The sequence below is a fragment of the Panthera uncia genome, assembly GCF_023721935.1.
Source record: "Panthera uncia isolate 11264 chromosome C1 unlocalized genomic scaffold, Puncia_PCG_1.0 HiC_scaffold_3, whole genome shotgun sequence".
Classification (NCBI taxonomy): Eukaryota; Metazoa; Chordata; class Mammalia; order Carnivora; family Felidae; genus Panthera; species Panthera uncia.
Window position 1 is genome coordinate 33122046 of NW_026057584.1, and position 23505 is coordinate 33145550.

Consider the following 23505-nt stretch of genomic DNA (forward strand, 5'->3'; position numbering starts at 1 on the left):
TTTCTAGAAAAGTGTAAATCCAAATGTATACCACAGTTCTCTATTGCTTATAGTTTAAATTACTCCACTGTCAAGAAACTAATAAATTCTACATCTCATATGGCTCAGGAAACTCCTATCAGACCCAGCCCTCCCAAAGATAACAACTATGAACTCTGAACAAAATTTTAAAAAGAAATCTAAAAGTGCTAGAGAATGAACAAAAGGAAGTAGATTCTGAGGGGAGTCAACACTTAAAAGAAAGGAATGCCATAGGGTGAACTACTCATTTTTATAGCTTTTAGCCTGAAAGCAGGCTGACACGAACACTGCACAGTGCAGTGAGAACTGCGATAGAAAATCTATAGTCTTCCTGGCCCTAGGAGCCAGAGGACAGAATTTAGGACAACGAAAAATGCTGGAAAGGGAGAGGAGAATCCCACAAAGAAGAGTGAGAGAGGGGGAAATGAAATGAATACTTGAGACCAATTCCAGCTAAAGATAAAACAATTGCAGTGAGATTTGAGCTTCCATCTAAGAGACAAGGAGTTCACAGTACGTCCAACCAAGTTAACTGCCTATTAAAACAAATAATGGAAATAAACACACTTTGGAAAAACCTACCAGAACACAAGGTCTCCTCAATATAACATTCACAATATACAGGACACAATAAAAAAATAAAATCAGCAAAATGCAACCCATTCTCTTCATTTTTGGCTTCTGGGGATTTTACTTTACTGAAACAGGTTAAGGATTTACCATCATTTATTTAATATTTTTGTCATATTTAACTATTTCTAGGTTAATTACTTAATAAACAGACTGCCTTTTAGAAAGGCTGTATCAATATATAGTTAAATCAGCAATGTTTGGGAGTATTTTACTCAGTCCAGGATAAAATCCTGTGGTTTTAACTAGTATTTTTTTTTTTCAATTTAGTAAATTGGACATCTTATTATGCATTCAAAAGCTACCTTTAATTCTTTTATGAATTGACACTTCATCTTTTTGGTCCATTTTTTATGGATTGTTGCTTCTATATTGATTTATATTAGCTCTTTAACAATTCTACTTTATGTGTTGAAATGCTTTTTTGAATATTTTAACGTTGTTTATTGTATTTTTCTCCCAAACAGAAGGTTCCTAAAATGTTTTATATAATTAAATCTACCATATCTATTATTTAACAGTCTCTAGTATGGGGATCATAGTTTATTTATTCTAATAATAATCATAAAAACATTCATCATGGTAAGACTATAACATAGGTTCTGAGATATTACCATATAACAGTTGTATGTACCTATAAAAATATGCAATATATGCACAGACAAGGAATATTTATTTGGCATATACCATGGGTTGCTTGAATGGCACATTCTTCTCAGAATTTCACATGTCTTTATTCCTATACACTATTGCAGTCTATACTCAAAGATCATCTCCTTTCTAAATACACTTTCTGTCTCCTTTCTAAATATACTTTCTTTACTAAACCGCTTTCCACCTTTTTCTTTTTATCTGTTTTATTTTTCTCTATAGCACTTACTACTACTAGAAGTAATATACATTTATTTGTTTCACCTCTTTGTAGACTCTTTCCCACTAGAATACAAGTCTCAAGGCGGCTCTCTGTAGTTTTTACCTATATTCTCAGTGCCTGAAATAGACCTTGGTACCAAACTGATAGTTAATAAATGCTCAAGGAATAAATGGATAAATGATGTAGTGAGTGAATGAAGTTACTGTCTCAGATATACTATGAGAGCAGAAAGAACAGTCCATATGTTCTAAAAGCAATCTTACCTCCAACAGTTTCAGATTATCTAGGTCAAGAGAGGGTTCTGATGCTGCTGCCTCCATCATGTTCATACTGTGAAGACCTTGTTTACGGTCTCCTATAACAATAGGAAAAAGAAGTTGCTAATGTATGGTTCTCTTAAAATCTTTATTACACTTTTTCTTATAATTGCTAAAAAAGAACTACAGAAGGTAGGCAGCAAGATTTATGCCCAATGTCACCAAGAGTAAAACTATTTACTAAACTAAGAATTATCTATAAATGAAGATGAATGATGAATAATAACACTAAAGCTGAATTTTGGGAGATAGTTCCAGTAACAGACCTAATTTAAAATTCAAAGAAATATTGCAGAAACATTAAAGAAGGTTTTAATAACTTAAAAAAAGTGATTCAAATGAATGAATGGGTACTGATTTTCTAAAAAGCTCATTAAACCTAAAATTTATTAGCACTGACTGGACAGTTGGGGTGCTTGAGTGGCTCAGTCAGTTGGGCGTCCAGCTTCATTCAGCTCAGGTCATGATCTCACAGCTTGTGAGTTCAAGCCCCACGTCAGGCTCTGTGTTGACAGCTCAGAGCCTGGAGTCTGCTTCAGATTCTGTGTCTCCTTCTCTCTCTGCCCCTCCCCTCCTTGTGCCCTGTCTCTCTCTCTTTCTCAAAAATAATAAACATTAAAATAAATATTAAAAAAAAAAAGAACTGACTGGACAGTTGATGATACTGAAGATTTATTTATTTATTTATTTATTTATTGGTGTGAAAATAGTATTGTGGTTACATATATTTTAAGTCCTTATATTTCAGAGATAATACTAAAGTTTTCACAGATAAATGACATACGCAATTTACTTCAAAATACCCAGTACCATGAAGGGTGTGGTGAGTGGGGCTATGGATGATATATAGATGTAATAATCATTGAAGTTGGGTGATAGATATTTTGTATATGCTTGTAACTTTTCATAAAAACTAAGAAAAAAAGTTTGCGAAGAGAGGATGGGACCTACTGTAGCACAGAGTTTTTTTTTAGCATAGAAACTCTAAAAAGGAAAAAACTGATTCTGACTAAATGGTATATTTGATACAAAAAAACAAAAGGAGATACTTTTACCTGTCAGCATCCTGTATCCAAAGCATAAGGCAACTATCAAAACAGCTAATACAGAGACTGATGCCAAAGCAATGATTATTGTCTCATCTCGGTTAAATGAATGAGGTGGACCTAAAAGAAGACAAATTTTAAAACACAGTTATTTCTTATTTTACCATTTTGTTAAGAACTGACAGAAAGGCTATATCAATATATAGTCAATCAGCAATGTTTTTGCATCAAAGGAAATTAAAGAAAAATAATAAATTTGTGACGGTCACAAATTATGTGTTTTTAATCATACAAATGATCTTATAGATTTACAACACTGAAACACTTGTTGGCTGTGCTAATTAATGAATATCAACTACATCATGGAACAGCATAGGCAGAATAATACAATATTAAGAGAACAGTCTTTGGAATCACATTGGTTCTAAATCCTGACTATGCCACTCTTAGTGGAATTTGGCAAATTATTTGCCTTTTCTGATCTTTAATTTTCTCATTTATAAAGTCAGTACTCTCTACCTCAAAAGTCTTCTGTGAGGCTTAGATGGGAGTCTAAGTACTTAGTACCATGTTGAGTATATATTATTTATGCAATAAATGGTAGTTTATCAATATTGATATTATGATTATTAATGAAAAGAACATGGCTTTACAGGCAATGAAATCTGAAGTGGACTTAAAACTCAGTTCTTCCACTTATTGCATGACCTTGGGAAAATTTCTTCACCTGTCTGAGCCAAAGGTTATTCACCTGCAGATAGGGAACACACATATCTAAACTACAGGGCCATTACAAGCATGTAAACTATACTATGTGTTAGTTCCATTCTGTGGACCAGATGAAACACACTTTAGGATGGATTTCCACAAACTGGAGCACATTCAGAAGAGAATAGTGAAGAACTCTAAATTGTGATGGGTAGAAAGAACTGAAGTGTCTGGTGTGGAGCAAGAAAAACACTAGAGAAGATATGATAGTTGTCTTTATGTGGAAAAAAGGACTTAACAGCTAGCGAGAACATAAGATCCAATCAGTGTGTGTTCAAGGACAGCAGTTTTTAACTCAGTATGTACAAGAATTTATGGCTGATAAATAGAGCTGTCTAAAATGGAATGAGTTACCCTATGAAATAGCTGTTCATATATTTTTTTTAATTGAAGGTATTCACTGTTTGGTAATAATGACCAGAGGGTAGGCTTGATGACTGATAACATCATTATTTAATAATTCTTTACATTCAAGGGGCGCCTGGGTGGCTCAGTCGGTTGGGCATCTGACTTTGGCTTGGGTCATGATCTCATGGCTCATGAGTTCCAGCCCTGCGTCGGGCTCTGTGCTGACAGCTCAGAGACTGAAACCTGCTTCAGATTCTGTGTCTCCCCCCGCCTCTCTCTGCCCCTGCCCTGCTCATGTTCTGTTTCTCTCTGTCTCTCAAAAATAAATAAACATTAAAAAATAATAATTCTTTACATTCAAATTCAAGCATATGTTATTTTAAATCTTTCTCACTTTGGACATTATAATTATGTGTTGTATCAAACTAGAAGCCTCTGGCAAAGTCAGAAGCTTCTATAACAAAGAGTTCCTCCAATGTGCATTCCTGTTCTAAAGGAATGTATTTGTGTCAAATTAAACACAACTGAATATTACAATGTCAAAACAATATCTCTATAGAAGAATCTTCTCATGCACTATAATACTTACTCATTTAGCAAGTCAAACTCCAGGCTTGTACCTAAACCCAGAGTCACTTTATTATTTTTAATTTTTATTTATTTGTTTATTCAAGTATAACATATAGTGTTAATATTAGTTTGAGGTGTACACAATGTAACAATACAAAAATTCTATGTATTTCTCAGCACTCATCAATATATGTAACAATCATTTAATCTGCAGTATATTTGGGGCGCCTGGGTGGCTCAGTCGGTTAAGCGTTGACTTCGGCTCAGGTCATGATCTCGCGGTTCCTGGGTTTAAGCCCCGCGTTGGGCTCTGTGCTAAAAGCTCAGAGCCTGGAGCCTGCTTTGGATTCTGTGTCTCCCTTTCTCTTTCTGCATCTCCCCTGCTCACACTCTGTCTCTGTCTCTGTCTCTCTCCCAAAAATAAATAAACATTAAAAAATTTTTTTAATCTGCAGTATATTTACATACATATCATTTAACATAATGATAATTGTACCTTCTTCTATAGAATAAATTATAGGGAGAAAGCTACATATAAAAACTCATTTTACAATCAGATATCACTTCTCATATACTAGGATGGCCATAATTAAAAAAAAAAAACAAACAGAAAATAAAAAGTGTTGGCAAGAATATGGAGAAATTAGAACTCTTGTACATTGCTGGTGGGAATGTAAATAGTGTAGCTGCAGTAGAAAACATTCTGGAAGTTCTTCAAAAAGTTAGACATAGAATTACCATAAGACCTAGCAATTCCCCTCATAGGCATATACCCAAAAGAACTGAAAACAAGTGTTCAAATGAAAACTTCTACAGGAATGCTCATGGCACACTAATCATAATAGCCCAAAGTGGAAACAACATGAATGTTAATAAACCGATGAATGAATAAACAAAATGTATTACAGACTGAACTGTGTTCTCTTAAAATTCATATGGTGAAGACTTAACACACAATGTGATGGGTTTTGGAGATGGGACCTTTGGGATTAGGTTTAGATGAGCCACGGGAGTGGGGCCTTCATGATAGGACTAGTGCCCTTATAAGAAGAGATGTCAGAGCACTTTCTCTCTCTGCCATGTGAGGAAACGGTGAGAAGGTAGCTATCCACAAGCCAGAGAGTTCTTAACACAATCCAACCAGGCTGGCACCCTAATCTTGGACTTCTGGCCACGAGGACTGTAAGAAAATAGATTGTTGTTTAAGCCACACAGTCTATTCTGTTTTATTGTGGCTGTGAGGGTGGCAGAATATAATACCTCATAATATGCGTCTTTGGCATAAGGACTATCTTGAGCTGGTTATTTTTAAGAAACACCAGACACAGAGGCAACTGGGTGGCTCAGCCGGTTAAGCATCTGACTTCAGCTCAGGTCATGATCTCCCAGTTCGTGAGATTGAGCCCCGTGTAGGGCTCTGTGCTGACAGCTCAGGGCCTGGAGCCTGCTTCCAATTCTCTGTCTCCCTCTCTCTCTGCCCCTTCCCTGCTTGTGCTCTGTCTCTCTCTTAAAAATAAATAAACACTGAAAATAAAATTAAGAGAAAAAAGGAACACCAGACATAGAAGCAGCTCTGAAAACCAAGTAGAAGTTACCCTTTTATAAAAGGCATTTACATTTGTAAGGAAAATCTCCATTTGTAAGGTGTCTCCCTCTCTGTACTAGGAAGACGAAAATGACTAAAACTCTTGAAACTTTTTCTTTTTAATTTTTTTTTAACGTTTATTTATTTTTGAGACAGAGAGAGACAGAACATGAACAGGGGAGGGTCAGAGAGAGGGAGACACAGAATCTGAAACAGGCTCCAGGCTCTGAGCTGTCAGCACAGAGCCCGACACGGGGCTCAAACTCACGGACCGCGAGATCATGACCTGAGCCGAAGTTGGTTCCGACTGAGCCACCCAGACGCTCCTAAAACTCTTGAAACTTTTATCAATAGAGAAGACAAGGATTTAAATCTACATAACAACCATACACTTGTTTACTGTGCTTTTCCTAGTAACAATCCGTTACTGGTCTTTCCTTAACCCACTCCCCCTTCCCCATTTTCTTTTGGCTTAGCTGGAGACAGTATTTTTACCCTGGTTACTTGGGCTACTTCAGAGATTTACTCAATTTTCCTGGGAATCTCTCATGTATGCAGGAAGTATATATGTTAAACTTCTATTTGTTTTTCTCCTGTAATACTGTCTTTTACAATGAAGGTGGAAGGGATGTGACACTATTTTTGAGAGAGAGACAGAGACAGAGACAGAGAGAGAAAGAGAGCGCTAGTGAGCAAGGGGCAAAGAGAGAGAAGGAGAGACAGAGAATCCCACCAAGGGCAGAGAGAGGGAAATGGAGGGAGAGAGAGAGATGGAGATGGAGAGAGAGAGAAGGAGAGGGAGAAGGAGAGGGAGAAGGAGAGAGAGAAGGAGAAGGAGAGAGAGGGAAAGGGAAAGAGAAAGAGAGGGAGAGAGGGGGAGACAGAGAAAGAGAGAGAGAGAGAAAAGTGAGGTTCACATTCACCCGGAATGGAGCTTGTGCTCACCCAGAGCAGGGCTCAAGCTCACCCAAAACAGGGCATGAGCTCATCAGATGTGGAACTCGAACTCACAAACCTTGAGATGATGACCTGAGACGAAGTCAAATGCTTAAGGACTGAGCCACGCAGGCACTCTGTTTTCCTATTGTTAACAGTTCTTTGCATATTTTAGGACACAAATCTTTGATATGTGTTTTGCCAATATTCTGTCCTAGTATGGCTGGTCTTTTCATTGTCTTGGTATGAGGGTAATGCTGGCTTCACAGAATGAGTTAGGAAGTGTTCCCTCTCCTTCTATTTTCTGAAAGCGATTTAGAGAATTGGTATCATTTCTTCTTTATTATTTTTTTAAATTTTTATTTATTTATTTTTGAGAGGGAGAGAGCACAAGCATGAGCAGGGGAGGGGCAGAGAGAGGGGAAGAGAGAGAGAATCCCAAGCAGGCTCTACACTGTTAGCACAGAGCCCGATGTGGGGCTCGAACTCACAAACTGTGAGATCAGGACCTGAGCAGAAATCAAGAGTCCGAACGCTGAACTGACTGAGCCACCAGGCACTTAGGTATCATTTCTTCTTTAAATGTTTGCTAGAATTCAACAGTGAAACCACCTGAGCTGAGTGCTTTCTGTTTTAGAAGGTTATTGATTATTGGTTGAGTTTCTTTAATATATATATTATGCCTATATTAATTATATATATTAATATATATATAATGCCTATATTTCTCTCTGAATTTTGGTAGATGTGTATGTTCAAGGCATTAGTTACCAACCTTGTGGGCAAAGAGTTGTTCATAATATTCTTTTATTATCCTTCTAATACTCATGTGATTTGCAGTGATGACCTTTCTTTCATTCTTGATTATTAGCAACTTATTTCTCTTTTTTTTCTTAGTAGCTTGGTTAGATATTTATCAATCTTTTTGTTCTTTTCAAAAAAACCAGTTTTTGGTATGGTTGATTTTTTTCTCTATGAACTTTTTCTCAATTTAATTGTTTCCGATCTTTTATTCTGTTTATTTGGGATTTAATTTGCTCTTTTTCTAGCTTCCTAAGTTGGAAGCTTAGGAAAGCACTAGGATTTATTATCTAAAAACAAACAAACAAACAAAAAACAGTTATACACAATTAAATCCAATTTCATTCAGTTAACAAAAAAAAAAAAAAAAAAAAAAAAACTGCCCCAAATTTTACCACCAATGTGACAGACAAAATACACTTATATTTTTCATATAGTGAGGCTGTTCTTTACCTGGATCAAAAAAATTCACAAGTCTATTATGAAACAAAGTTTTGATATTTTCAAATTAGAAAGGCTGCCATTTTAAAATGGGTTTTAATTTTCTTGTGTAATTCAAATACATGAGTTAATAAAAAAGATTCTCTAAGTCTATATAAGAAATAATATATATATAAGAAAATAATAATAAAATATTGAAAATTATAATAGTAATGTGACATTATGGAAACACCATCTCTGCAAATGAACAGCCAATGTTGTAATTCCCCAAAGAATTGAAGTACACTACTTATATGAAAAGTGTATTTTAAATTCAATCAGGAATAAGAAGTCATGAGAAATCTAGTTTTATTTTAAAAGTCTTTTAAAAATTTTTCAGTTTATTTATTTTGAGAAGCCGCATGAGAGCAGGGGAAGGGCAGAGAGGGAGGGAGAGAGAGAAAGAATGGGTGAGAGAATATCCTAAGCAGTCTCCATGCTCAGTTCAGAGCCCAGAACCCCAGGCAGGGCTCAATCACACAATGTGAGATCATGACCTGAGCGAAAATCAAGTCACTCACTTAACTAGGTGAATCACCCAAACACCCCTAAAAAGTCTATTTTTAATTTCTGAAATATGTTGACACTTTAAAATTTTAAGAATTTAAAACTTAATGTTCTTTAGTTTATGTGACATTACAAACTGAAATTTAAAATGTAACAAAGCATACATTCTCTATTCTAAAATAGCATTGTATATTAAAAAAGTATAGACTGTTTAACACAAGTGAAAATTATTAAAGATAGAACATTAAGATTTGGCCTTCTAAGTTAGATATTCTTGTTTTTATACTTTTTAAAAAAGGTTTATTTTTTTTTAGAGTGTGAGAGAGAGAGAGACAGAGTGAGAGCGGCGGGAGGGGCAGAGAGAGGGAGACACAGAATCCCAAGCAGACTCCAGGCTCCACACTGTCAGCACAGAGCTGGACACATGGCTCGAACTCATGAACTGTGAAATCATGACCTAGGCTGAATTTGGATGCTTAACCAACTGAGCCATCCAGGCAGGTACCCTTAGATATTCTTATTTTTAACTACATTATGAAAACACTGTATACTGCTAAAGTGATGTATATTTTAATTCTATCAAACTTTTATTACAAAATAGGAATAATTTTCCTAGTCTATTTTTCTTGTTACTAGATAGTAATTTTAGCATTACAAAAATTTCTGGAAAAAGGATACAATTACGTAATAATAATATCAATAGTAAGGTTTCCAGAAATATTCCCATTAAAAAAACTGTTTTTGTCACTGATTTAAGCAACAGAAGCGTTTCACAACCTATGAAGAAGAGCAATATCTTGAACACACTACAAATGTTAACCATATGGTACTTACATACTTTTTTTATTTAGAGAAAAGAATACTCTACTAAAAATTATGCTGCTTAAACTATAACTCAAACTATGACTTATAACCTTGAATATATATTTTTTTTATCAGCTTACTTTTTATTTATTTTTTTTAATTTATTTTTTAATATATGAAATTTACTGTCGAATATATATTTTTTATTTATTGAAATGACTCCTTAAGATTATCTAGTCATAGATTTTTCTTTTTCTTTTCTTTTTTTTTTCTTTTTCTGGAGAGGAAGGGCAGGTGAGTTATAGATTTTTCAAAATCAGTTTATAAAAATCAGTTTATGTGAACTTTAAAAAGACAATAAAAACAAACTGGCTTAGGTATCCCTAATACCTTTTCACAGAGTCTGATTTTTCTGAGTCTCTTTTTGAATCTAACATCTATATTCTGTTTTCCATACACTTTTTTTTTTAATTTAGATATAATTTACTTCTGACATTACATTAGTTTTCGGTAGGCGATATAATGACTCAACACACATTCTTTTTTTTTTTTTTAATTTTTTTTTTTAACGTTTATTTATTTTTGAGACAGAGAGAGACAGACCATGAATGGGGGAGGGTCAGAGAGAGAGGGAGAAACAGAATCGGAAGCAGGCTCCAGGCTCTGAGCTGTCAGCACAGAGCCCGACGCGGGGCTCGAACTCACGGACCGTGAGATCATGACCTGAGCCGAAGTCAGACGCTTAACCGACCAAGCCACCCAGGCGCCCCTCAACACACATTCTTTCTTATGTGCCATTAAAAACATAATTGGGGGGGGTGTTGCCTGGGTGGCTCAGTTGGTTAAGTATCCGATTTCAGCTCAGGTCATGATCTCACAGCTCGTGAGTTCGAGCCCCACATCAGGCTCTGTGCTGACAGTTTGGAGCCTGGAGCCTGCTTCAGATTCTGTGTTTTTCTCTCTCTGCCTCTCCCCGGTACTCACTCTGTATGTGTGTGACTCTCTCTCAAAAATAAACATTAAAAAATTTTTTTAAAATTCTTTTTAATGTTTATTTATTTTTAAGAGACAAACAGAGACAGAGCACGAGCAGGAGAGGGGCAGAGAGAGAGGGAGACACAGAACCCGAAGCAGTCTCCAGGCTCTGAGCTGTTAGCACAAAGTCCAATGCAGGGCTCGAACCCACAAACCATGAGATCATGACCTGAGCCGAAGTTGGATGCTCAACCAAGTGAGCCACCCAGGCATCCCAAAACATAATTAAGAAGAAAAATACAGCATTTCTTAAAAGAGAGCTTTCCACTATCATCTCTGGAATTTTGTTCCCAACCACTGATATCCAGTCTAAAAATGTTAATGCAGGTGCTTGCTTGCTTGCTTTTTTAGAGTAAGCTCTACACCCAGCATGGGGTTTGAATTCACAACCCCAAGATCAAGAGCTCCATGTTCTACCAAACAAACCAGCCAGTCACCCAATGCAGTTGCTTTCTTGTTCATACCAGAAAATGCCAACGGGAGATTGCTTGCTTTATTTTTAATCTTTTAATTATAAAAACTTCCTACTATACACAAAAGTAGAAAGTACATAGAATCTTCAATTACCCAACACTATACCTTAGCAATATCAACATTTTTGCCATTCAATGTAGAGTTTTCAAACAACAGAACTCCTATGATTTCCTCAAATGGCCTGTTGACAGAAACATTGAGGAGTTGATGTTGAGTGGATAATCTATCAGGATAATAAGTTCACATGTGTGCAGATGGCAAGCACCATATTTAATCAATTTTGACAATGATCTCATCTAAAAATCTCTTAAGGTGGGATGCATCAAACAACTGACAGCATTTTACAATTAGTTGATAGTGTTTTTCTTAGTGGTAGGAAAAAACACCCCTCCCCCTTACATCCTAAGGATAAGTCTTTCAATTATTGATTGTTTAGATAGGATGAAATATCACATCAGATATGCTTAAATGTGAAAAAGTTATTTCCAATTCTGCTCAGGATGTAAAAAGATGCAAGCAAATTTTGCTTCTACCCTAATAACAAGCCAAGACACCTAACAAGTCACTTACTAAACCTACAAAATCTTTTCTTTAAAGCTCATTAAGAGCTAATGACACAAAGAAACCAGTATATTAAAAAAACTAGTAAGTGTCAACCCTTTTCTAAGAGAGAAGATTTCTAAAACTGCCTTTATCCTTGATGATGCAGTGAGCTGAAGAGGACACCCCCCACAGATGTGAGTAGGAAGAAACAGCTGAACATTTAACAAATTCTTAAAGCATAAGAGTACTGGATAGCATGACAGCTAAGAGTATCTAGGGCTGTGAACACAAAAAGAGCTTACAATCACCTGCCAACTCTTTTCTATAGGCCTTTACCAAGTACTCACAAGTATGAATAGAGGCAAGACAAGAGAACTGAGAGAATCCTCTTAAGTGTGGGTACACAAGCCCTGCTGAAGCCTGAGAAGGGCAAGAGAGCTGAGACAAAACTTTTGGGCAATGCTGGCTTTCACTGATTACAAGACAGTGTCCAACTGTGGTTGGCCAAGGGGTATTAAAGTTTAGAGAGTTTTCGAGTGCCTGGGTGGCTCAGTTGGTTAAGTGTCCAACTTCAGCTCAGGTCATGATCTCTCGATTCGTGGGTTCAAGCCCTACATTGGGCTCACTGCTGTCAGCCCATCAGCGTGGAGCCAGCTTTGGCTACTCTGTCACCCTCTCTCTCAGTCCCTCCTTTGCTTGCACTCTCTCTCTCAAAAAATAAATGAAACATTAAAAAAAAAAAGTTGTGAGAGTTCTTTCCTAAAGTGCCAGAGTATAGGGTTTACCAAAGACTAAAGGCATAGAAAGAGAACAAGAAATCCTATAAGCACTGAGGTCTTAAACCAAACTTAGGCGAATGTTCATCCTGCCCTCAAATCATTTGAAACCTATAATGAAATGAATCAAACTAAGCCAACAGCAAAGCCCAGATACAGCTAACAGACTACATTCATTTAGCCCTTCATCGTAGTAGCTTGACAAAACAGTGTATTTTTTTCTGAACATAAATATTTTAGACTCTTCTTTTATCCACAATGTTCATTACTAAACCAAAAGTCAAAAGATGTGAAGAAGAAAATCTGGTTCAATCTCAAAAAGTAAGTCATCTGGGGCACCTGGGTGGTTCAGTCTGTTAAGTGTCTTGACTCTTGACCTTGGCTCAGGTCATGATCTCAAGGTTCCTGAGATGGGGCTCTGCACTGACAGCATGGAGCCTCCTTGGGATTCTCTCTCCCCCCTTCTCTGTCCCTCCTCTGTTCACGTACACACTCTCTCTCTCTCTCTCTCTCTCTCTCTCTCTCTAAGTAAATAAACAAACATTAAGGGGCACCTGGGTGGCTCAGTTGGTTAAGTGTCTGTCTTTGGCTCAGGTCATGGTCTCGCAGTTCGTGAGTCTGAGCCCTGCACTGAGCTCTGTGCTGATAGCTTGGAGCCTGGAGCCTGCTTTGGATTCTGTGTGTGTGTCTCTCTCTCTCTGCCCCTCCCCCACTCTCTCCTCTCTCTCTCTCTCTCTCTCTCTCTCTCTCTCTCAAAAAAGAAAAATAAATTAAAAAAATAAACATTAAAAAAAGTAAGTCATCAACAGAAACAATCACTGATGACGAAAATATCAGACTTAAAAAATAACTATGATAAATGTGTTTAAAAATATAGTGGAAAAAGTGGACACATGAATGAACAGATGGGAAACATCAGATGAGATATAAAAAAGCCAAATGGAAATGTTAGTGGATGTAAAGAATTCTTTTGAGGGGTGCCTGGGTGGCTCAGTCAGTTAAGCGTCCAACTTCCAACATTTATTTTTTTGGGAGACAGAGACAGAGCATGAGCAAGGAGGGGCAGATAGGGAGGGAGTCAGATTCTGAAGCAGGCTCCAGGCTCTGAGCTGTCAGCACAGAGCACGACACGGGGCTTGAACTCATGGACCGTGAGATCATGACCTGAGCCAAAGTCGGACTCTTAACCGACTGAGCCACCCAGGCGCCCCGTGGTCTGCTTCTTTTCAATTAACATTGTCCTAGATCATAAAGAACCCTCCAATTTATGTTGTTTATACTACACTGCTTACCAAAAAAAAAGCTTGTGAACATCTTTCTGTATGTTCATTGAGTTGTTCAAATCTTCTGTTTATTGAATATTTGACTGCTTATCAATACTAGAAAGTTGTGTTAAAATCTTCCATTATAATTAAGAATAGAATTTGTCTACTCTTTTAGTTGTATCCATTTTTGGTGCATGTATTTCAAACTATATTACTAACTACATACAAATTTTAAAATTGTTCTTTCTTCTGTTAAATGAATATTTGTCATTATAAAGTAACCCCTTCTTTGTCTCTGGTAATGTTTGATGCCTTAAGGTCCACTTGATCTGATATTAATATATCTAATATTCATATATTTTCCCCACCAATTTATTGTTTATATTTCTGTATCCTTATGATTTATATGTATCTCTTGTAAATAAACTAAACAGGATTATTAGTGTGTTTTTAATTTTTGTTTTTTTTTTAAAATGCTTTGTTGACATATAATTCACATAGCATACAATTCATTCATTTAAAGTGTACAATTTAATGGTTTTTGGTATATTACATTACTAATTTTTAAAACTTGTGATGAATATATAAAGTTTGCCTTTTTAACCATTCATGATTGTAAAAGGGAGTGGCATTAATTACAGTGACAATGTTGTGCTATCATTAACACTACCTGTTTTCACAACATTTTTATCACTCCAGTGAAAAACTTTGTAACCATTAAAGAATAAATCCCTATGCTCCCCTTCTCCCAGCCCCTGGTAACCTCAAATCTACTTTCTGTTTCTATGAATCTGCCTACTCCTAATATTTCATATAAGTGGAATCATGTAATATTTGTTATTTTATGTCTGGTATATTTCATTTAGCATAGCACAATGTTTTCAAGGTTCATCCATGTTGTAGTATGTGGGCTATCTTTTCATTTTTTGATACATGCTTTGAGGCACAAAAGTTTTTAAATGTGATGATGTCCATATTTGTCTATTTTTACTTTTGTTGCTTGTGTTTTTGGTGTCATAGGTAAGAATTCACTGCTAAATCCAAGCTCATGAAGTTCTAAAAGTTCTATGGTTTTGGCTTTTATATTTAGGTTACTGATCCATTTTGAGTTCATTTTTGTACATGGTGTGAGGTAAGGGATCAACTCCATTCTTTTGCAAGTGGATGCTAGTGCTTTAAAATCAATCCAAACACTCTTTGTCTTTCAACTGGAGTGTTAAATTCATTTACATTTAAGATAATTAGTGACATCTTTGTGTTTATTTCTATTATCTTATTTTAGACAATTTGCCTTTGCCCATCTGTTTTCTGGGCAATAGAAAGACTTTAGAATACTTTTCCAACCCTCTCAATTATTTGCTAGTGATGTTTTATATTTTAATACCTTTTTTAAACCTCATAAAAAATTATTAAGAGCAAAAGTATTGGCATACAGAACCTTAATATACTTCTGCTTGTAGTCCAAATTGGTACAACTGTTTTGGAAACAGTTTAGCTTTATTTACTAGAGCTGAAGATACATACACACAATGACTAAGCAATTCTACTCCTAGTTATATACTTTGGAGAATTTTGTGCACATGTGAACCAGGACATATGTTCAAGAATGTTGATAACTGAATCATTCATAGTATACAAAAATTAGAAAAAAAATAAATATCTATCAACAAGAGAATAGAAAAGTAAATTGTGGTATAGCCATACAATAGACTATTATACAGCAGAACTGACTTGTATTCATTATATTTTTAAGAAGACAAAACACAAACAAAAAATACCAGAAGAACTATAGTTTTCTCAATAGCACAATTTTTTTAAAGCTTATTTATTTTGAGGGAGAGTGTGCACAAGTGGGGTATGGGCAGAGAAAGAAAGAGAAAGGAGGGAGGGAATACCAACTAGGCTCTGTGTTAACAGCCCGATGCAGGACTCAATTTCATGAAACGGGGCTCGATCTCACGAACCAGGACCCGATCTCATGAACCGTGAGATTATGCTGTAAGCCAAAATCAAGAGTCAGTATCAGGATACCTGGGTGGCTCAGCTGATTACGCTTCCGACCCTTGACTTCAGCTCACGTCATGATCTCACAGTTTGTGGATTCAAGCCCTGACAGCCTGCTTGAGATTCTCTCTCTCTCCCTGCTGGTACTCGGTCTCTCCCAAAATAAGTAACTTAAAAAAATGTAAAAAGAGTCACTTAAATAAGTAAGCCACCCAGGCACCCCTCAATAGTACAAAATTTTAAAACATCGTATTGTGTGAAGCAAGACACCAAAGAAGATGCTATGATTTAATTTATATAAAATTCAAAAGCTGAAACAATTAAACTACATTAAACTTGGGCATATATCAGAAAATAGAAAAGCTATGAAAAGCAAGGAAATGATTATCATAAGAGTCAGCATAATAGCTATCCTTAGGAAGGAATTATGAGTTGTGATTAAGAAGAGATAAAATACAGGGGTCATCTGGGATATTCTCCTTGACACAGGTTTGATGATACTTCATGTTAAACTATGTTTTACATGATATGTTTTACTATAAAACACACACAGAAAAAAGACTAAAATAAAATGCACCTAAATGTTAACGAAGATTTTTTTTTTTTATGTTTATTTATTTTTGAGAGAGACAGAGACAGAGCATGAGCAGGGGAGGAGCAGAAAGGGAGACACAGAATCCAAAGCAGGCCCCAGGCTCCGAGCTGTCAGAACAGAGCCTGTCACTGGGCTTGAACCCACGAGCTGTGAGATCATGACCTGAGCTGAAGTCAGATGCTCAACCGACTGAGCCACCCAGGTGCCCCTGTTAACAAAGATTTTGAGCAATTTTTATAAATGTACTTTCTAAATTTTCTACAATAATATGCACTATTTTTATTCTTTTTTAAAATTTTTTAAATGTTTATTTATTTTTGAGAGATTGAGAGAGGGTGAGTGGAGGAGGAGCAGAGAAAGGGAGGGACACAGAATCCGAAGCAGACTCCAGGCTCTGCGCTGTCAGCATACAGCCCGACGTGGGGCTTGAACTCATAGATGCTCACAGATGGTGAGATCATGACCTGACCTTAGTTGGACGCTTAACTGACTGAGCCACCCAGATGCCCCTGCCCTATTTTTATTCTAGGCAGAAAAAAAAAAAACCAAAACCAAAAAACCAAAAACCAACAGCCATCATTTTAAAAGAGCTCACTTCTTGCTTTCTAGGGGTTCATAGTGTCGTACCAGTTTTTGTGCATGAGTTGTCCTTTTCATTAGTGGGATACAGAGTGTGCCTGTTTTGTTATCAATGAAGAATTATCTGAATTACTATGTTGTACACCTGAAACTAATATAACATTGTACATGAACTACACTCAAATAAAAAAAATTAAAATTAAAAAAAGAATTATCCTCCAACATCTTACTTTTAGTGTCCCAGCTTCTCTTAAAGTCTAAGTTTAGAAATTCTAGTATATGATAACATAAGATTTACTGAAGAAATACAAATCCTCCTTACCCCCTATGCCAAACAAACTGCATAATAAAATGATAGTTTTCAACCTATTTTCCTTTGTCTACAAAATGTAAGCTTACTACGGGCATCTTATCAACTTCACAGCAATTTCATACTGCTACCTTTGAATCCTAGTTCATATTAAATGGCGAGGAAGTTCACCCAAAGAGAAGCTATTATCCTCTGCTCGCTCCTTATTCCAAAATATTCAAAGATAAGATTACTGGGGTCCCTGGGTGGCTCAGTCAGTTAAGTGTCTAACTTCAGCTCAGGTCATGATCTTGCGGTTTGTGAGTTCAAGCACCACATCAGGCTCCGTGTTGACAGCTCAGAACCTGGAGCCTGTTTCAGGTTCTGTGTCTCCCTCTCTCTACCCTCCCCCACTCATGTTCTGTCTCTCTGTCTCTCAAAAATAAACATTAAAAGTTTTTTAAAAAAGGTAAGATTACTGAAACAGGCATATAATAAATCAAATGCACTGGGCTATCTAAATCTTAGAAGAATCATCAACGTAAGATAATCAAATGATTTCTTTAGAATGAACCACAAAAGTAAATAAGGGAGACAAAACCACTTAAAAGATGTTCTTAAGTACATTTAAACTGTTGTGTGTAATTATGGGCTATTGAAAAACCATGAGGCAGATAGATCAGCCTGATATGAAACAAAAAGGTCTGGAATGCTGTTTATGAGCAGAAGCTTGGGGCTGATCATGAGGCCAACAAGAATACTGCAAACAGATTCCAAAAGGAATAAATGCTTTTGTAAATCAAGGAATGTTCCTCATGTGTGTGCCTATTCAAATAGCACCCTTTTCAGTGTTTATCTATATGTAAAGGGCTTTGTTAACAACATCCCCAGATTACAAAGCAATGACAGACATCCAAAATATACAGTTAGGTCCCTTTTCTTCTGCAAATGATCCATATTTTATTCAGCAAAATTAACAAGCATGGTACTATCTTTAAAATAAATTATGGTATCAAACTCTTTATGGATAACACCCATAAAAAAAAGAACAGGGGCCAGCAATCTAAATTAAAAAGCCATCCTGGGGTGCCTGGGTGGCTCAGTCTCTTGATCTTGGCTTGGGTCATGATCTCATAGTTCGTGGGTTCAACCCCTGCATCAGGCTCAATGCTGACAGCGCAAAAAGCCTGCTTGGGATTCTGTGTCTTCATCTCTCTCTGCCCCTCCCCTGTGTGTAAGCATGCTCTCTCTCTCAAAAAAAAAAAATAAATGAACACTAAAAAAAAAGACATCTTATTCTCCATAAACAAAGGTTGTAGAGGGTGTGATTACTTTTAAGTGTATTTTTAAAGTGTATTTATTTATTTTGAGAGAGAGAGAGAGAGAGAGAGAGAGAGAGAGAGCGCAGTAGAGCGGCAGAGGGGCAGGGGGAGAGACAGAATCCCAAAGAGGCTCCACACTGTCAGCACTAAGCCCAACCTGGGGCTTGATCCCATGAATTGTGAGATCGTGACCTGAGCCAAATCAAAAGTTAGAACTCAACTGACTGAGCCACCCAGCACCTCATAGAAGGTATGATTTAAACATGCTTCGTAAGAATGTAAGTGCTGGTTTTACTTAGAATAAAAGGCAAGATAGCCTTGAGTGGTATCTTCTCCTCTGCAGGTCATATACAGATAATCCTTAAGAAAAACTACTAGAATAGAAATGTGAGGTACTACATTTTACATTTTGTCTAACAAAAGATATTCTTAAGTAGGGAACTAGAGGAGAGTCAAATATTGATTACCTAAACCAACAGTGAGGAGCTGGAACTTAAAAAGCTTTGAATAATTTTTATTTTATTTTGTTTTTTAAAAAATTTTAATGTTTATTTATTACTGAGAGACAGAGACAGAGACAGAGTGAGAACATGGGAGGGGCAGAGAGAGAGGGAGACACAGAATCCGAAGCAGACTCCAGGCTCTGAGCTGTCAGCACAGAGCCCGACATGAGGCTCGAGCCCACAAACCATGAGATCATGAACTGAGCGGAAGTCGGACACCCAACCGACTGAGCCACCCAGGCGCCCCAAAAGCTCTGAATAATTTTTAACAGGGAACAAAGAAAATGAGTCTCTGCCTTCCACCTGACTCAACTGTTCAGCTAAGGAAGAAGAAACGTGTGTACCAGGAAAAGCTCTTTGATTTGGAAATACAGCAGCTGGACTGATTTCTGAAATATATGGATTAAATACTGTGTGAATCAATTCATGTACGTACAGAGCTTCTTTAACAAATATACTTTGTTTCCCATTGAATATTTTAGAGAGATATATATACAACATACTCAAAACTAAGCTCATTATTTCAACCCATCCCCCAAAAGGGGCAATTTCCCTTGACTATTAATGTCACTGAAAAATGATTAGTACAAGATACAAAATTGCTGGAAAAAGAAGCCAATGAGTATCTGCAATTAAATATGTTTTTAAACTTGAACCACTTTGTATAAAATACTCTTAAAAATACAATGTACATTTTTCCTGCCTTCTTAAAGTAGACATATTAAAGCAAATTTCTTTTTATATGACTGGGTTTATAATGCTGAATAGCACTTGGTCTACAGTGATACTCTTAGAATCTATTAGGGACTCTTGGACCACTGAGTTTTTCTAAATTATTACATCTGATTTCCAATTTTTCCATCTCATCCTTTTTCTGCTCTTTTTGATGTTGTCAATGTACTTGACTTAATGTTTTTTATAATCTGGACTAACTTGTTATAAAGGAATGTAAAGTATAAGAAAATAGACTAAAAAGATTTTTCTAAAAATTATGTGAGTTTTAATACAAAAATTTTGTAGCATCTTTGCTGCTTAAAGAGACCTCATCATTACAGTCTTGATACAGTTATAGTCCATGAAATTAAGATGTTATCAGAATCCAATGAAATTCTGATTCCCAGTATTCCTTTCCAGCATTTGGTGTGAGAAATTGCTCACCATGTCAAAACAGATCTGCACTTCCAGAGTGTGTAGCCATTGGTGCTTTGCAGGAGGTAAGTGAGGCCTGTTTGGTTGTCCTTTTTTTGAAGACACCAGCCTGGGTATTATCCATGCCAAATACGTAACAATTATGCCAAAGTAGCACACCACACATGTGGAGAATGTGCTTAAGAATCCACTATGACAGGAAACATTTCATCTAAAAATTTTTTTTAACATTTTATTTTTGAGAGAGACAGAGACAGAGTGCAAGCGGGGGAGGGGCAGAGAGCGAGGGAGTCACAGAATCTGAAGCAGGCTCCAGGCTCCTAGCTGTCAGCACAGAGCCCTACGTGGGGCTTGAACTCACAAACTGTGAGATCATGACCTGAGCCAAAGTCCGATGCCTAACCCACGGAGCCACCCAGGCGCCCCGGAAACATTTCATTTTTAGACAACAACAAAAACCCACTTTTTTCTTTCTTCCTGTTATTGGTAGTTCTGAATGTTAGACATTTTCCCCCATAAGGTCAAAAGGTACCTACCTTAAAAACAAACAAAACAAAACAAAACAGTACCTACCTAAGTATATAATTGAATGGGGAAAAATAGGGGACAAAAATCAGGTACTGGTAGTTTTTCCATTTTCATTTGTATGTGATTTTTTTTTAAAAAGAGAGAGAGTATGTGTGAGTGGGGAAAAGGGGAGGGGGAGGGAGAAGGAGAGGGGGAGGGGGAGGGGGAGGGGGAGGGGGAGAATCCCAAGTAGGCTCCATGCTCAGTGAAAGCCCAACACAGGACTCAATCCCACAACCCTGGGATCATGATGTGAGACGCTAACCAACTGAGCCACCCAGGCATCCCTGTATGTTAATTTATGTAAGTGAGGGGACAGAAAGCATTGGCACAGTCTAAATGTTTCAGTGAACAAGTTTCAGCAGTTTAACTTTATAACAATTATAAATAAACCTGCAAATGTTTCTGGACAACCCTAGCATTTGGATTTTTTAAAAACAAGTAAATTTCTTACCGATAGAAACTAAGTAGTGTTTGCAGCATTTTTATCATACAGTAGATTCCATCCATTCATTACACTTTTCTGAGTTGTCCTACATACAAGTAAGTACATGTTTTTAATGTTGTCTGTCTTCTGCACTTTTCCTGTAAGTTTGCTATTAAAATGAATTAAACTAGTTTTTAAAAAGTGGTTACACAGGTAACTTTTAAGGTCTTTCAAATTCCAAAATTCTGTATGAATCTTCTAATCTTTTTCTGAAGGTTTAGCATTCTCTTTGCTTTTATTCTCAAATTTACAAAAGAAAATGCAATATAGCTTTTACATAAAAATATTCATTCATCCAAAATCTGAAATAGGAATTACTAATTTATAGAATAATGAAGATGAAAAAAGTGTTAAAAATTGTTTTAAATATGTTAAAAAACCATGCCAATGGTTAATATTTCAAATAAAAAACTTTCCAGGATATGTCATATGGTCTAAAAATATGAGATCCCTGAAAAACTGCCAGGAAAAATATTTCAATATGTGCATTCATATATGCGTGCAATAAAAGAGGCCTTTGACTAGAAAACTTGTAACTTTTGTTTTTTGTTTCTTTAAAAATCTTTTTCTTTTAAACATATATGCTATACCCTAAATTTTTTTGTTCCCCTAGCTCTAATAAACCCTCTTTTTCCTCCCTATTAGCTTTCTCAATTAAATACTCAGCCAAATGTAAATACTGCTATGTATGCCTGTGTGCAATGGCTGGGCTTATGCAAGCAAGCGCTTCCTGAATGCAGAACAGACAGGGAACCGCTGTCTGCCTTATTGGAGCCTGGGATGTTTCTGTTTACAAATCCTGGAGCCAGGCAGGGGCTACTACTGGAGGCGTGCTGTCTGCTTCCTTGCTACACTCAGCCTTTGTCTGGGTCTGTGTCAAAGAAAGAACAACATTGTTGCATGTGCAGCAAGCAACAAAGGAAATCCTAACTATAACACACTGGTGGTTTTGTTGGCTCCTTAATCTTTTACAACTCTGTGTGGAAAGGCAAATTAGGGATTAGGTTTAAAAAACATTTTTTTAAAGCAAGGTACTTATTCATAAAAACAGAAAAACATTTAAAATCAAAACAATCAATGTGATCAGTTAAATGAACTCCTTAACAAAATAATTCAGATTCCTCAATATCATTTCTGTAATGATGATATACTCTGCAGCTCAATGTTTTGAACAAATATTTTTACAAGGAATAAACAATGTTGATTTATTCTAATATGTTTGGAATGGTAATTATATAGTAATCATAATCAGATTAGTGTTTATGTTTAACGTCTAAAAAAACAAACTAAGAGGAAGCAGATTTCTTGTTTATTTCTTTTCCAAGTTGGTATGTAATACTGAGTATTTAAGACTACTTTAAATTTAACTTGTCTCTTTAATCACTGTGAATAGACCTAGCTTGTAAGAAACAAATACAATAAATAACAACAATAACAAAAACAGTTCATGTTCTGCTGAGTCCAGGCATTTTACGGCTGAATTATAAAAGGAATAATGGAAAACTAAAGGAAAGAAAAAGAGAAACAATCCGAGTTAAACCAAAAAAGGGGGGAGAGAGATTTGACAAGAAAACACAGAAAAGACATTCAATGCCTATCCTTCTTAACTTTTTTTTTTTAACTTTATAAGTATTTATGATTCTAATTTCTTTAAAATAGCTGTTTTGTGGTTAGAAGAGACTGAATTTTAGTATTTTATTTCCTTCATTAAAGAATGAATTAAAACTAACAAAATTAATTATATTTCTTAGAATAGTCATTAAATAACAGAAGGATAAAATACCATTTAGGTAAACAGATTAAGAATTTTTAGTAAATACAAGAAAACAGAAGATAAAGATTAATCTCTACACTATGCTACCATAAAAAAGACTCATTAGAGTATAAAGAAAACAACATTTAAAATGCTCTCAAAATATCTTTGATATAATTCTACCAGGCCAAATTGCCTTTTTCTATTGATATTTTATTTTTTAACTTTATACATAGATATGATAAAACAAAAAGGTTGTTACTCCATGCAACAACTTTGGAAAATAATTATTTAATACTTCTTAGAAAACATCAGTAACCTAAATAAGTAAGAATTGTCAATTCAAGCCTAAATTAACATGGAAATGTAACTATTACAATATCTGGTATTTAAAATAAAACAAAAACAAATAAAAAATTAAAATCTCACAATACAGAATGAAACCAAAGAGGTGAATCACTCAGAGATCCCTACTCA

General features: G+C 36.0%; 1 protein-coding gene across 1 annotated transcript in view; it reads right to left on the bottom strand.

The window, feature by feature from the left end:
* The window catches only part of BMPR2 (bone morphogenetic protein receptor type 2), a 194865-nt gene that overhangs the window by 36877 nt on the left and 134483 nt on the right, over positions 1-23505 (bottom strand). Inside the window, exons 4-5 of the mRNA XM_049615159.1 lie at positions 2898-3008; positions 1789-1880 (exon numbers count right to left, since the gene is read on the bottom strand). Of these exons, the coding sequence (XP_049471116.1) occupies positions 1789-1880; positions 2898-3008 (203 nt within the window). The remainder of the gene's footprint in view (positions 1-1788; positions 1881-2897; positions 3009-23505) is intronic.